The sequence below is a fragment of the Lissotriton vulgaris genome, chromosome 3_1, assembly GCF_964263255.1.
Source record: "Lissotriton vulgaris chromosome 3_1, aLisVul1.2, whole genome shotgun sequence".
NCBI classification, from domain to species: Eukaryota; Metazoa; Chordata; class Amphibia; order Caudata; family Salamandridae; genus Lissotriton; species Lissotriton vulgaris.
The window spans coordinates 254,116,082-254,133,059 of record NC_141689.1 but is presented as its reverse complement, the minus strand read 5'-3'; the positions used below and the strand labels follow the sequence as shown (position 1 = coordinate 254,133,059).

General features: G+C 42.9%; 1 protein-coding gene across 2 annotated transcripts in view; it reads left to right on the top strand.

Annotated features, from left to right (window-relative positions):
* LOC147726290 (tetraspanin-36-like) overlaps positions 1–16,978 on the top strand; it is a 94,331-nt gene that overhangs the window by 22,434 nt on the left and 54,919 nt on the right. For both annotated transcript variants that reach the window (XM_086960380.1, XM_086960381.1), the window contains exons 3-4: positions 7,865–7,939; positions 16,814–16,909. In XM_086960380.1, the coding sequence (XP_086816506.1) occupies positions 7,865–7,939; positions 16,814–16,909 (171 nt within the window). The remainder of the gene's footprint in view (positions 1–7,864; positions 7,940–16,813; positions 16,910–16,978) is intronic.

Here is a 16,978-nt window from a genome sequence, read left to right as displayed (position 1 = left end):
CAGGAGAAAGGACCGTGGGTGTATCCTGGGGTAGCTATGCAACATTGTGGCTTGCGGCCGGGGTTGAGGGCAAGGAGAGTAGCGGCGGCATAAGTAATGCGGGTGGAATGGCTTTTGCGGGGGCCACGGGGTCTGGTGCTGGGCGCGGTCCAGGCGCGGACGGGCGTAGACGGGCTTACCTTTGGCGCACCTTCGGCACGCATGGGGCGCGACCGCTGCGCGTGAATGCTGCGCGCGGAACCATCTGTCATATGTGGATAGTGGAGGGGGGGAGGGGCGAGGGAGGAGCAGCTGGGAGGCGGGCTCGTGGTGGAGGGGACGGGCTCCTATGAACAACAACAACAAGATGGCTGGAAAAGCGAAACCGGGACAGATAACCGGGTAACGCTGTCGGCAGGTTACACACTATTGCACTTTGGCAGGCAAAGTAAATTAATACTAATGCAGCCCTAGTAAGTAAATATGGAGGCAATTTTAATAAAATATGTAAATTAAAGCCAGGCAAAGCGATCGGCATACAACAACAAAAGCTGAAGATCGAGCGTAATACTCGCTGGGAGGCAATGCGAGCAGCGCAGGCAGCACAATTTAATTTCTGTAGTTGAGTAAATCAGCAGGGTAACGATACCCAGGTGGGACCAGGGGATGTGTGGAGCGTCCGCTTCCGAAGGAATCAGCAGATTAGCTGGCCTATCCTGAAGAGTAGCAGATGGGAGATCAGTAGAATTCCCCAGAGCACATACCTGAGATTATCATATATTAGCGGAATGTACACGCTAAGGACACAACATCTTGCTGGAAGAAACATATGGGAGATCTATGTAAGGTGAGCATCACAGGGTTGTAGTAATCCTAAGAATGGCTATAACTAGGCAATACCCCTACTAGACTAACTATCAATCCACGAATCTCTATTCCAGAGGACATCATGAAAAGCTAAGGGAATATGAGGGTGAGCAAAGCCAGAGAAGGTAACCCACAGAGGATGAAGACACCACCAAGCACCAAGTGGAAACTTAAGATAAGGATGACCCTGTTACCACGTCCACCAGAGACGGCACTAGAATTGAGTATTCAATCAAAAGAAAAGGCTAAGGGAAATGCGAGAGAATTAGTGCTGCTCGCACAAGAGAAACTGATGATGCAAATTGAGGCCCGTAAAAAGAAGGCAGCCATGTTATGAGGGAATAAAAGGTCTCTAGAGTATACTTGTTAATAAGTCTTGGTCAGGTTATAAAGCCAAGGAGATCAAAAGTATTCAAAATTATACTAATCTAGTCAATGAAACAAAGCAGGCCAAAGATAGTTCAACCCCTTCGAATGCTTCCTTGGGACAGCTCAGTAGAGCATGAATTGAAACCTCTCTACTCAGTAACATTGATGTGAAATTTGGATGACAATAGTGCCACGAGCCAATAAGAGTATAAATAAAAAACAAAAACCGATTGTGAACGAAGTTAAGAGCTAAACCCCAAGACGATCCAAGGCAATATTGAGCAATCTAAAACTGTCTAGATATGAATACAAGAAATACAGAACCTAATCAAGAGGAAATGATGTAAGGAAAAGTGGTTTGGACTTAGCAAAAGAGACGGTGGGTCTAAAACTTTTATGGAACCAAGACTTGAAGAAAATCTAAAGTTGGACGTCTAGCAATGACTGCAGTTGTGGCACAGGAAATCTGATGTTATTCCTAAAACAAAACATGGAGGTCAAGAAGATCATATCAAATTGAGGTTGAATTATCATCCTCCTTGGTTTTCTTCTAAATCTCTACTAAGGACAGGGTGATAAAGTAAGCTGCATACAAACTCAGGAGTACTAAGTAAAGCTTATGGCCCAGTGAGTCACCCTTAGGCGACCACCTCCTCTTCTCTCTGTCTAGCCTTCTTGCCATTCATTTTCTTGCAGTACAAACAGTAAAGAACTAATGAACTCATTCAAGTGAAATGAAAGAAATATCTTTGGAATATTTGCAAAATAATCACAAAGAATAAATCATTTACGTGTCTTCTTTGACAGTATTTGAAAACAATTTAATAAAGCACAGTTTTATCCTTCTCGCCCACATACCTTTGGGTTAAGGTTTTCCTTTTTTATCTTTAAAATTTGCAGGCCTTTCTTCATTTTCCATCTTCCATGTTCTCGCAGCACATCCTCACTTCCTAGGCCATGTTTCTATCAGTGAATGTATCCTTTTTGTGCTACCACAAAACTATGTTGAACTATCCATGGTTAATTTTTATACATATGTTTGTATTCTCCTTTTTTTGCATAGCTCTACACAGGCGGTATGTAGAATAAACCTAATGAGCATTCCAAAAATACAACTCACCCAACATAAACTCTATACAATGCTGATCTCAAGATCCTGCCATTAACCTTCTGATGTCATAGATATTAGTTTGTATGGGCCTTTTGGCCCCAAACAACGTAATATCTTACAGGTCTTGTATCTAAGCCAGGATCAACAACAAGGCAGTGGCTCTTCACTTTGATAATCTTGGATTTTGAAGAGCAAAACATGCTCAGTGGATTTGTTGCACCTGTGCTCCTAAATGAGTGTGAAGTGACACATTGGTGTGATGTTAGCTCATGTGGTCCACCTTAGAGGAGGATGATAATAGGAATTCCACTATAAAGGTGAAAACTCTTTTGCATTGACCTGCCCTATTATATGAGATGTGCAAGGCAGCACTACCAATGGTGGACCCATTACCTAGTTGGGAACACCACATCTGTGATGCACATGCCACAAAACATGGTGACAGACATGGACCACTTTAAACAGAGCATCATCCATGCTAGACCACCATGTATCCCATGGCAGACTTGCACAGAGCTGCAGACAAGTGCCTCTGATTTACTAGGAGTACAATCTCTGTATTGATAAAGGAAGGGAGTGGGGAATTTGGAAATACTTATCAGTAAATGCGTAATCTATGGAAAGTCTGAACGGTTCTTGTTGTAGAGTGGCACAGTGTATGGTATTCATATCCATAACATTCATGTCAAGCTAATATTAAAGAACTTTTGACTCAATAATATCCGTGGAACAAAGCAGAGCACATTATTTACTTGCTTATTTGAACATTAAATAAGCATTTTTTTGTAAACAACGTATTTATCAAGGTTTGAAAAAAATATGTGAAAAAAGTGACAGCGCAGTGAATGACAGTAAACCTTCAAGAGAAAAGCACATATGCAGCAAAAAAGATAAAAATATATCAAATGGTACAAACATACAAATAAGATTATTGCAATTATAGCAAACAGTTTGAAACAGAGAACTTCCGCATATCGATTTGTGGGTTCTTCTTCAGGCGCAGCGTCATGGCCACTTAGATGGTACCTTTAAAGTAGCAATTAATGGAAGGTAGGTCCAGTAAAAATACCGATCTCTCAGATGAGTGAGGGAAGGAATCAGGAGACAGTGATTGTAAGAAAACGTATCTCTCGTGTCATACAAAAAGTCCAATGCTTAAGTATTGTGGAGAGGAGGAACCCACACAGCAATTGTGGCCAATGTCCATGTACTAAGATTAAGCTATCAGCATGTCACAGGAGCCTTTTATGTGGTTACCTGAAATGTACACCTGTAATGGAGCCCATAATCGCTTTCCAACTATCTTGTCAGCAATTCCCCCATGCAGTGCCGGCAATGTAGGAATCGCCATCCAGTGGCTCCTGCCATGGCTGCAGAAAGCCACCTTGGAGAAAAAGCACTCAGCAGTTTTTAAATGGGGCAGACCTCCTTCTGCCCAGGTGGTGGAGGTGCCTCCTCTTCAACATGGCCATCTGTAATGTCAACTGAGATGACACAACAAAATCCACAATCAAGGCCATTATTTTGCCACTGTTTTTACTTCATAAGTAAACAGCTTCATAAATACCTTATGTGAATGATCCATACAACTGTTTAGTTATGTAACAAGTTGTTTTTACTTTCCAAATTTCTATAAGACTACTTACTTTGGTTATCAATGGTAGACAAAGCACGGTGTGGTACAGGATACTACCAGGCAATAAAACTGGCTTAGCCTAATTATTATCAATGAAGTAGTCAAGGCCTCAGTTTAAAAAGCAAATCATTTTAATACTCATCTAACAAGGGAGGACTTACTACATGTATCTTATTTAGAATATAGTGTGTGTGACAACAAGAGAGGGCAGAGGCCCTGTGACTGTTTGCCCTGCCGTAGCTGTATTATGAGTCCCCCTTCAACACAGTATTGCATGTTTGATAAAAGTCAAACATTGTGACATGGCGGGAGCACTTTCAGCAAAAAATTGAATGTACGCAAAAAAAACACCCTATCATCGTGGCCTGCTTGGCATTTATTTTAGTTTCATAGAAACAAACCCCAACAGTAACAGTAAACAAATTGGTGTGATGTGCTGGGAGTTAACTCCCCTTGCTTTAAGGCCATTTCTGATTCCTGATGATTTCTGCTCCCCAGGCCATGGCTTGCATGTCAGACCTGGAATGGAGGGATAGGGGATGGAAATATATTATGGTCCCATATTATTGCAATTTTCAGTTGGGGGGGAGGGGGGAGGGGGCACCAATGCGGCCTGAGGTACACACTCAACCCTAGCGCATCACTTTTGGCTGATAACCCAGAATATAAAGTTATGGTCAAACCCTGCCTTTATATAATGATAATTTTTGAGCTGCAAAGGCTTTAACCAACATTACAATGAGAGTTTGATCATGGTGACATTATGGTCAACTTTGACGTAATCGCAGTAGTCCAGAGATCAGCCTTTACACGATAAGCCATGCACTTCAATAAACCCAAAGGTGTCGAGCAGAAAATCTGCAACAGATGTTTGGATTTTTACTTCTTGTTGAAATAATTTTTGGGGGAATACTCATGATGACATACAGGCTATGTATGCTTCTAGGGAAAAGTTTGCAACCTTATGAAGGACTTCAACATATGTTCACCAACAATAGGTACATTTTAGAATTAGATTCGAGACATTAACTGCTTTTTAGAGGCAAGTGATTACAAAGGGTAATCTAGTGCAGCCATTTCCCTAAAATGACTGGGGGCTGATTTAGATCTCAGTGGATGGGTTACTTCATCACTACGGTGTCGGATATCCCTTCCGCCGAACTATAAATCCCATTATATACTATAGGATTTATATTTGGCGAACGGAATATCTGTTACTGTTGTGACACTGTAACCTGTCCACCAAGATCTGAATCAGGGACTAAATTGTAATTTAAACTCAGGATTATAGTTTACTGTCACCCACAGGTCTAAAAACATTTTCCATGGACGTGAAATGTCTGGATATAGAAGATCGTGATAAACATTTGCCCTGATTACTATTCGGGGACACTGCAAACTACTGTTAGTTGTTCATAGCTTGGTTGGCAATACTCCTCTTCTGTTTACAGATTCTGACTTGCCAAATCAAAATATATATACAGTTTTTAAATATGTTTAGCGAGTAAGGCGTATCTAGTAGGGGTCTTTCCAGGTGTTCAGTTGGACTTCTGTTATCCCAGTTTCTTGGATTTATGCTCTGGACTAAATAAATTATGTTGGCGAATCAGGTTTCCATCGCTGACACATCCCGCCACCCCTCAGAAAAAATTACATTAGTCCTTTCGCTGGCAATCTCTTGCCTTGAGTGTTGCGACTGCCCCTACATTGGCCTTTCATCACAACAATTGGCAAAAGAGCCGAGAGTCATACCGCTGGTCCTTAGTTTTGCCTCAACTATGATCATATCACACTGGCCCACATGCCCCAATCGGCTCCCAGTAAAAGTAACAACCATCAGATCCCTTCATGTCGTCCACAAAGCATCATCTGCCCAATCAGCGATCTTCTTCACAAACGTGCTCAACCCTTACTAGTGGAATAACATCTGCGAACAATAATTTAGCGCCTATTTGATCACTCTACTAAAAGAAGCTTGGAGGAAGGCCCTAGGTGTACAAGGTTCATCTCAGTGAAACTATGGCCTAGTGCACCTTAGACTTTCTTAGAATCAGACATTTGCTTAAAATCCCCACCCATTCAGACAGACCTACAGCTAGCCAATCCCTGTGCGCTTGCCACAGCTGCTTCCTGTTTTGACCCAGGCCTGCTAGTTGGACGCCTAAAACCCAATCCTGCTTCAACCTGGATCAGTCACTGGGCTTTGTCTTTTGAACTCAGCAAGGGCTTTACTATTTTAGCAGCATTATACTGTATCTACCGTCAGCTGTTCACAGGACCTATGTATTAGATGCATATGGCCAGATTCATGAAACGAAAATCGGCTCGCAAAGGGCCAGATTCTGAGAATCTGGCCCTTTGCAAGCGCAATTTTTGCATTTGGGATTCATCATCCCAAATGCAAAAATCGCTATTATAGAATTTGCAAATCTGCGAGCAATTGCATTTAAGGAATCTCTATTTGAGATTCCTTAAATGCAATTCATGATGCATTTAAAAAATGCGAATTCGCAATTTTGGGTCGCTATTTACCGCGAAGTCAAACCTCGTGGTAAATAGCGGAAACTTAGAAAAATGCACTTAAGTGCATTTTTCTAAGTTGTATGTTACACACACACATGTCCTTGGGACATGTGTGTGCATAACACCAGCGTCCAATGTCATTTCAGGGGTGCAACAGGGTGTCCTCTGGACACCCCTGCACCCTTGAAATCGCAATTTCAAAATGCGAATCGCTAATAGCGATTCGCACATTGATATGTCTTCCCATTCATTCCTATGGGCCTTTAGGGGAGTTATTCCTTATTTGCGAATAGCAATTAGCTAATCGCAAATAAGTAAGCTGTAGGAATCGCAAAATAAATTGCGATTTGTACATGAATCCCGTTTTGCAAGTCTGTAATAGCGATTCCTTAATAATCGCTATTACTGACTCGCAAAACGGGCCTTGATGAATCTAGCTGATAGTGCTACTCCCAGGTGTTTTGTAGTGCTTACAAACAACCAAAATAAAATAAACTATAAGGAGCTCTGGAGCCACAGAGATGCTAAGTGGTGTGCTATAAAGAATATCCAGATAAACAGATACATCTTTTTTTGATAGCTATTGTATCTGTTCATAGGTGGTATTTTTTTCCTTTACACTCTGGATCTGAAATACACCTGTGAATGTGCCTAAGTGTCTTACAAAACTAGGCGTGCAGGATTGAATCTACATAGTGCAATGTCCCTGCCTTATGTATAGTATTTATTTATAAATATAAGTGATCCGTTTACAGTTTGTAGTGACTGGAAAGACTGCACCCCTGATGCGTTTTACAGACATTATTTATAGAAAAATGTTTTGTGTGTTGTCAGTGGGATTTATTACAATAATTACTACTTGCACCGACCTACTGGGTCAACAATGGAAATCTGGTTTTATTCTTGCAGAGACTACTTTGTAAATGACCCCTTTTTTTAACTACATGTTCCAGTCCTATGAATTGTGTTTATGCCTGCCACCACTATGCAAACCAACACAAAATAAAGTGAATCCAGCGAATGAACTGTTGACATCCGTGAAAGCAGTTTCCCAGAGTTATTCGTGTTTTTTTTTTCAGAACTAGATTTTATTGATATTTCAGATATGATTGCAAGACATCCACAGCACTCCGAACACCGGAGGGGCTGTGAGCATATAATCAAGAGGCACTGCATAGCAATCAACACTGCAAACAGGATAAGACATTAACATTGAATTACCCGAACCCCCCCAACCCCATAAAACCACCCCCTCCTGGGTCCCACCTTAGCCCTGTTCACGATGGTTACCTAGATCTTTGCAAATCAGTTTATACAATAATGGTAATGCACTCATATTCGTGTGTTTTGATATGTGCTTTGTTCCTCTTCCATTTCAGTTCAAGAACATTACCCAGTTTTTCTTTTTAGTTGAACTGGGCATCTTCATAGCATCTGTGTACACGCTGACAAAGGTAAGAAGAGCATCGTCTGAAATGAAAAAAAGTTATTTGTATTTACAATATTTTTTAATCTTCCATTTGATTTAACTCAGACAATTCGTCATTTGCATTTGTATGATGAGCACATTCCGTATATCAGCACCAGGTGGCTGAATATTTACATAATCGCACAATCTACTTGTGTAAATATAACATTTACTTTGACTGGTGAGTGGTTGCACCGTTTTCGAGTGTACCAGATAAAGACTATCAGGCAGTATTGTATTGCCTTTTGTATTAGTATCTGAAGATGGTTCGGTGAGATAAACGCTCTCTGCTGACATCTGCAGTGACTGGCAAGCCATAGGGTTGACTCTGGGCAAGGCCAACCCAGCGCTCTACCCCTCCAAATGGATTACATTAATGCATGACACAAGTTAGTTGAAGCAGTTGAAACGTGACAACTTTCGGAAAATGAAAATAGTGCTGGGGTACCGCTACAGCTTCAAATGATGATAACTACAAATGTCCATCAATTGTGAGTCTTTTGCTTTCTCGCCCTAAGTGCGCCAGGTATGCCCAGAGGTGGGTCCAGGGCTTACTACGCCACTGGAGTCAAGCTATCCTGGCTGATGACCGCTGATAGCCAGAAACCGGTCCTAGGATGCTTGATCCCGGTCCAGGAAAGACAGTTCGGTCTGGACTGTTCCCATGAGGCACAGGGTCAAGACTGATTAGCATACAGCCAGGTCTAAACTGGCATGGTGAGCAAAAGAATGATGTATTTAACCCAGATCTCTTGACTGGAGGTGAATGTTTTCATTTGTTCTGTATTCCGTTCATCAATTGTGTGTCTTTCACTACAAATGTGCAGCATTCCCCACTGTGGTAATTCCAACGTCACCACTGTGAACTGATAATACAATATATAACTATTCTTTTCACAGTTTAAAGTTGTATGCCTCTAGTTCTCGGTCACAGCATCTCCATAATGTGCATACATATTAGAATATCCCCTCATTTATTCAGGATCATCTTGGAACTGGGAAAAATAAATCTATCCTTAGACAAGCAATGCCTACTGAGAGGTAACATTTCCTTTCTGATGCATGGAAGGATTCAGTTTCATATTAAAAAACCCCAGATATCAAAATGGATAATAAAAAATACACATAGCAGCATTTCTGCTTCTAGGACCCATACCTATGTCTTTACATATAGAGAAGAAACGTCACTGCCACTTAAGGTAGCTGCATTCCGTCGCATTCCCAGCATGCATCACAGCAGCAGTTGATTCTAAGTAAATTAAGTAGAAAGACTTTAAAGTCTGTTCCATTCTTAAGGAAGGTTTGCTTGTTTATCTAATGCAGATACCCATTGCTGGGTAGCTTGGACCTCATAATAGAAAAGCAAGGCTGTTTCACTTTGGGGCCTGTGCGTCGTATCACAGCAAATGCAGCTACCAGTGCAAGTGTGAACTGGGCGTGCTTTGGGAACAGTGCATTAGTGAATGGTGGATCAGCTGTTTGAAGCTGCCATGTCAGTCTGCTTGAAAACAACTGAGCTCAGAATTAAAGCAGGACAGAAATCTCCCGCAGGCAGGTGCAGTGAATGACTGCACCCACCTGACCCAGATGTCTGAGGTATCCATGGAGCCCATTTCCCTTACTTTCTAGAGGCTCCCACAGTGTGAGCGCCTCTAGAATTAGTCTGTCTGACTGCCTCTTTGCCTATAATTGTGCCATGGGCACAAAGGCAGCAGCATACCTCATTTGCATGGGCCACGCCCCTATGCAAATGAGGAAACACCACCTTGAGATCATGTTGTGCACATTTATAGCCAGCACAATCTGTATTACAGAGGTGGCAGTGCAAGCATCTGCAACCCCTTCTGAAGTACCGGAGGTGCAAAATGTGGGCACACAGGACCAGTGGGCCCCAGAGCACCTTCTTTAACACGGACCCTGGTGTTACAAGTAAGTTAGGGGCATATTATCAAGGGGGTTTATCTCCGCTTTTTTGGCTTTAAAAGCCAAGAAAGCGGAGATAAAATTATCTCCCTATTACCTAGCTGCCGCTAACACCAGTTAGTGACAGCTAGTAGGAGATAGCGACCATCTTGGGCCCCACTTTGCATGTCAGTGATATTTATCACTAATGAGATGCAAAGTGGGCGTGCCAAGATGTTAGAGACTGAAAACAGTCGCTAACATCGCTATCTCCTATTACCAACTTTTTGAGATATTCGCGCTAAGCGGGAATATCTCCAAAAGCTAACACCTGCCCTGAGCAGTTCTTAGCCATGTTATCCAATGGGAGGTGGATAACATGGCTAAGAGCATTAGCTCGCCAATGCATGAATATCGCTGACTTTTCAGCGATATTCATGCTTTGCGGCGATTTTTACCGCATTTGCGTTAAACCTTGGTAATACCAAGGTTTATTTGCGGTAAAAATCGCCGCAGCGCTGCGGTAAATTTTTGTCTCTAACCAAGCAATAACGATAATTATCGCTATTGCTTGGTAATATGCCCCTAACTTATTTTCCCAGAATAAAACCAAATTCCTGTTCCATCACGAATGAGAGCCCTGTGAATATAAAGAAAGTTGGGTTATTTATGGAAGATGGCAATTCCTGCCCGTCCCAAAAACCCACTGGGAAAACCCAATACTTCCTATGGGAAATTATTTGTAAATGGACTTTAAACTCACCTTAATGCGGTACAAATTATGGAGCATATTAACAAAGGCTTTAAAAGCCAAAAAAGCGGAGATAATCATATCGCCTTATTTGCAAGCCGGTGCTAACATGCATTATCGCATGTTAGCAGCCGTTTGCCAATGCCTCACTTTACATCTCTAATGAGATGCAGAGTGGGCGTCACTGGGCGTACCCCTGACAGACTACCTTGTAAATTATCGCGAAATGCAGATCGCAATATTTACAAGGTGGCCCTCAGGATTTTAGCAGACGTTAACTAACGTCTGCTAAAATCCTGACTTACATATTCACAACATAGGGGGTGGATTATGCTGATACGACCACAGGGTCGTATCAGCAAAGGTTATCGCCGTAAAACCAGCGATGTTCCATGGAAAACACCGCTATCGCAGGAATAATTATTGCCATTGCGCTATGCGTTGTTGATACATCGCTAGCATGGCGATCATTTCCTGTGATAGCCTGTGATAAAAAATCTATCGCTAGGCGTGGCCAGCGATAATTATCACTGGCCGTTGATAATATGCCCCGAAGTGCGGGACACCTCTCTTAATTAAACCTACGGTGTGTTTTTGCGGGGGGAGATTATACACTTTCAGTTTGCCACTTAAGACACAGGTGCCAAGACTCTCAGGGTCCCTCAAGCAGATGTTGCATAGAGCATACAAATATAGTGTTTTGTCTCTGGAATAGTACCTGAATATTATATGGAATATATTGTTGTTCCAATTATTGTAGCCTAAAGACCGAAGGCCAATCGTCAAAGTAAGTTTATGTAGGTATTTCCAAGGTTTGTTAAGGATAGTGCCTCTGTACTTACCTACATGAACCTTCCTTCATGTTATTTTTCTCCTTGACTTCTGAAATCTGATATGTTTATTTTAATTTTATTTATTTAAAGGGTTTTATATAGCGCTGACTGGACCCATGAGTATCAGAGCGCTTTACAACATTTGATAATAATAGAGTTATAGTACAATTAGGTAATGAGGCAGGGCACTTTGATACATTTGGGAAAGGGTACATAAGATAGGTAGACCAAAGAAAAGCAACAGATTGAGGTAAGAGGAACTGAATAGGAGCAGAGATTAAAAAGTAAGTGAGAAGGGGAGGGCGAGAGAGTGAAGTAAGATTGTGGTAAGTGGGAAAAAGGGGAGAGAAGGTGGCAGAGGGAAGGCGAAATTCTGAGAGATAAAAAAGGGGGCAGGGGAGGGTGGGAAGAGAGAAAAAAAGGATGAACAAGGGAGCCGATAATGACCATGGAGGGAGAAAGAAAATTAGTAGTCAGTGAACAATAAATTAAGTACCCCAGTATTTATTGAGAAGGAGCAGCTTGAGGTCTTTTTTGAAGCAGGTGTAGGAGGGGTTGCAACATAAATCTTTGGAAGAGCATTCCAGATGGAAGGCGCATTTCCAGAGAAAGAGCGAGATTGCGTTGATTTCAGTGGCGGCTGGTGGAATTTGAAACTAGTGGGGCGTAAGAGCAATTAATGAGCTTTGGGACACATGTGAGCAAGCTGGAATTTGTTTTAGGAAAGTTTCTCCCCCAGAGAATCTTTATTGAAAATGGTTGTAAAAAGGTGCATTTTCCAGCTCAATGTCTATAATAAATTACGAAAATGCATATTTCTTGCAGGCCTTTTTTTGGGGGGCGGGGGGCTTTAAAATAACATCATGAAAAGAGTCCTTGGTTTAGCATGACGCACATTTCATGAGGCTATTTGGTAGCTGTGTCCCATTTCTTTTACTACTACAAAGACATGCCCTTGAACTATGCGCTTAGCTTTTAGGGGCTGTGAAGAAATGTTGCCTGTGTGATTAAAAAATGCAAGACGTAGTAGTATTCTGCACTTTGAAATTAATAGCATACAGAAATCTGTGTTAACTTGTGTCAGGGCTTGCTTGTCTCTTTGTATACTTTAATGCTACCAAGAAAGTCCTCAACATTCCAAGCACCTCCCGGCTAATTGTTCTCCTGCCTTGTGCCCCTTTTAATTTGGAACACCACTATGCTAGCATGGAGGGCCCAGATATCCCTTAAAGCAGGTTCTCTTTTCACTGAGAGCTTGCTTACAATGAGATGATTCCCTGTCTGTCAGAACCCAGCACTCGGTGACCCCTGAGCATATGGCCATGTCTCGGAGACTCCAACTTCACAGAACTGGTGTCACAGGCTCCTAGATATCGTTACATGACATTGACAAGTGTCATAGGGTCCTGGCTGGTGGCACATGGCCAGTGTCAGATGAGCCTGACTAACCTCACAGGGCCCTGGACTGTGTCACAGGACCCCGACCTGTGTCACATGACCATAACAAGCATACAAGACCTTGACCGGTTCCCCAGTTTCCCGATCTGGCTAGTGTCACATGGCCCTGCCGAGGTGCAGTGAGTTCCATATGGTGACACATGCCACTGACCAGAATTCTGTCCCGCTACTGTGGCTCCGACTTGGCAGAGCTTTTCACTGCTCTGATCCCAGGCTCGTGCTGCAATAGCCAGATGCCAAGAGAGAGCCAGGTTTTGCGTTAGCATGCTTGATTTTTAATTACACGCTTCGCTTTGATGTGCCCATTAGGATGAAATGCAGAGTTGGCAGGACCCTCGGTGACCCAACTCTTCCGCACTTACTTATTTGCTGATGTAACATTTGTTCTTGCAAGTGATAAATAGAAAAATACACACATATGATTGACTCTGCTCGGGCACTGCTTTTTATGTTTGAATAATGCTGCACCTTCGTTGGAGTATTTTCACGATCTGACAGATTGAATGTGATTTATGCTTTTACTGGTGCTGCGGCTACACTGAGTGCCCAGGCCCTTCACATAGGCCGGAGCATAAGATGAAAGGCAGCGCCATTTAACACTTTGAGATTAAAAATGTATCTTTCTTAAACCAAACGGTTAATCGGCGCTTTAATGGAAAAAAACTTAAAGCTATGACTGGGGATGTACGTTTGAATTTATGCATAAAAGCAAACTGTTTGAACACTGAGTCCAGGCCGGGGGAGGCACTGATTCATGCATTGTGGTTAAAAAGGCGCACGCAAACTCGCACATGCACTGTTAACATTAAGCCTCATCACTCACCATAATGTATTTCCACGGGTGCTGCTATGACATATATCATCAGCACAGGGTGGTTACATATAAGCATATATGGCGCCAACAATGCTTATATTTGACTACATGCAATTTGCCGGCAAGACGGACGGGTGGGAGGTGGGGTAATCGCCAGAGAGATTGGGGAGAGGCGGGGGGGGGGGGGGGTTTAATTAAAGAAAATTATTACAAAAACGTACTGTCCTGCTTCTGGGTGGGTCCCAAGTCCGACTCCCGATCCCGCCGTCCACCATTTTCTAATTCAGACCTGCACCCTCCACCAATCTCAACGCTGTGCACCACATTGTTGCTGTGCCACTGCCAGCTACAAAATATAAATTATGTAAACTATTAACTAAACTCACTCACTATGACTATGAGGAGGAATCCTCGCTCTATCCGTCTGAATCAGAGCTCAGCCGTATCGGGTTCAAGGGGGAGCGCGTGCCATCACTCTCCTCGTGACTCTTGTTGTAGCAGTCCTGTCCACGCCAGGGCGTGGTGACGTCCCAACAGCGCCGGCCAATTACTTACTACATGGAGCAGGGCTAATACTGCCCATAATGAGACCCGGCTCCCCCGGGTCTCTGCCTGTGTGAATGCAAGAAGAGGAGGAGGAGGGAAGGGGCTACTGCATGTGTGCGCATGCGTGGGCAAGTCATAAAAATGACTTGTCCTAAATGCGCACACACTGCTGCTGCCCCCTGCCCTCCCTGCCACGCTGCTGCTATCTGCTAGCCCATCCTACCACTCACTGCCGCAGGCCCGCCCCCTACAGTCTTCCGCGATGACGTCACTATAGTTAGTGACTCCGACCGACCTCAAGGCTAAAAAAAAAAATGCATTATGACTCGGTAATTAGTATGTATGCAGTGACGGTCGTCCATGGCTAGTGGGGCAATGCCCCAACGCCCTCAATGGACGAACCGCCACTGGTTGATTTCTTTTTGAATAAAGGAGGGACGAGTACCAATGCGGTAGTGCTCTTCATTGTTCTAGAGCAACCCGCTTTGTGGAGTTTGTCCGAGAGGTAGGAAGGGGTATTTTGGTGGAGGGCTTTGTGTGTGATGCAGGCGGTCTTGTAGGTAGATCTGCCTTCGATCGGAAGCAATTTAAGGTTTTTGAGAACGGGGGAGATGTGAACAAAGCGTTTGCAGGCAGTAATTAGCCTGGCAGCAAGATTAAGGATAGATTTGATAGGGGCTAGGTGGACTTTAGGAGTTCTAGCAAGAATGGCGTTAACGTAATCAATTCTGGACAGGACCAATGATTGTAAACTGACTTAAAGTCATCTGCAGGAATAAAGGGTTTGATTTTTTTAAGATGGTGCAGCGAGAAGAGAGCACCTTTGGCTGAGTTTTTTATGTGGGGAGTAAGACTGAGGCTCTGGTCGACCCTGATGCAGAGGGACTTGACCGAGTTAGAGATGGTGAGAGAGCAGTTGAGAGCTTTAATGTCGGAGATCCAGTGTGGGATAGGGAGTGGGTTGTTTTTAGGAGAGAATAGAATGATTTCAGTTTTTTTAGGGTTTAATTTGAGGTGGTTGCAATAGAACCACAATTGAATCTTAGTTAAAGTGTCATTAAGATGTAAGATGTCATCATGGGATTTGATTCTGTAATAAAGTTGTGTATTGTCAGCATAGAGGTGGTAACTGAGTCCCGTTGTTTAAGAATACGAGTAAGGGGTTCCATGAAGAGGTTGAACAGAGTGGGAGAGAGAATAGAGCCATGGGGGACACCCAAGGTGATTGGCTGAGGTTTAGAGGGCAAATACAGACTTTAATTTGTTGGGTTCTATGTTGGAAGTATGAGGTGACCCACTTGGGCACGGCACCTTCCAAGCCAAAACGTTTTTTGAGAATATAGAGTAAAGCTATGTGGTTAACAGTATCAAAGGCAGCTGAGAGGTCTAGAAGAATGAGAAGGGAAGATTCAACCTTTTTCTAGGGAACCATCGATGTCATCGATAATGTTGAGCATTGCAGTTTCAGTGCTACAGCCCTTTCTAAAGCCTGATTGTAAAGCGTCCAAGAGGTTGAAAGTGTCGATATGTTTGTCCAATTGAAGCAGGGCACATTTTTCCAAGGCCTTAGATGAGAAAGGAAGGTTGGAGATAGGACGTAGTTTATTTAAGTCATTAGGGTCGGCGATGACGTTTTTGATGATGGGGGTGATTTGGCCTAATTGGAAAGATGCAGGGACACAACCATTAGCAAGGGAGGAGTTGATAATAGATGTCCAATAGGGGACGATTATGTGTTTTGTCCTTGTACAAGATAGGCCGGGAGGGGATCTTTGGTATGTGAGGACGGTTTGAGCTTGGTGATGATGTTGAAGACATCAAGTTCAGAAGCTGGGCAAAAGTAGTTCCATGAAGCCTTGTTTTTAAGTTGAGGAACGGAGTGGAAAGCTTCTGCGGGGGTGACAGTGGGGGTATGGGGGGCGTTGGGCAGGATCAGGGGGATTGATGAGAGAGGAAGGAGACAACGAGAGGAGGTTAAGAAGGGGAGGTTGGTTATCTAAAGGGGGGTAAGGGCGAAGGTTTGATCAATCTTAGTAATTTTATTAGAAAAGAAGCTAGCAATTTCTTCACATCTTTCAACCGTAGCCAGTAGTTTAGGGGGGGCTGAGGAAGTTTGAGATTTGACTATCTTAAATAGTTCCCTGGGTCGATATGTTTTTTTGAAGTAAGCCCTTGCAGTTCTAAGGAGGCTGTTGCCTCCAAGTGCGTTCAGTCTGTCTGAGAGCACATCTCTCATTATTAAGGTCAGCATTGAACCAGGATCTGGAGGGTTTATTTTTTTGTAGTTTTAATTTAGTTGGGGCTATTAGATCAAGTACTTTATTAATATAACTATTGTAGTGTTCAGTAAGATCAGTGGGATGTTGGCACATCAGTGTATTCCACACTGTGAGCTGACATGGAACGCGCACTATTGGGCCCGTATTAATATTTTCTTGGATACAGATCATAATAAGGATGGGAGCTGAGGTTAAATGGCTTGAAACATGGTAAAGGTTTCTGTTCATCAAGGCAGAATCTTACAAAATATCAATCTTTGTGCTTTGTTTTCCACAGGGACTAAGTAACATGGCATATAAAATACATGATATAATGCAAAAATATGATGGATTCAATGCACAGTCGCAGTCACTGGATTATGGACAGCAGCAGGTAAAGCATTGCTTTGTAGATACCAATCTGAAACAACGAAAAAACCAATAAAGCTTCCCCATAATTTAT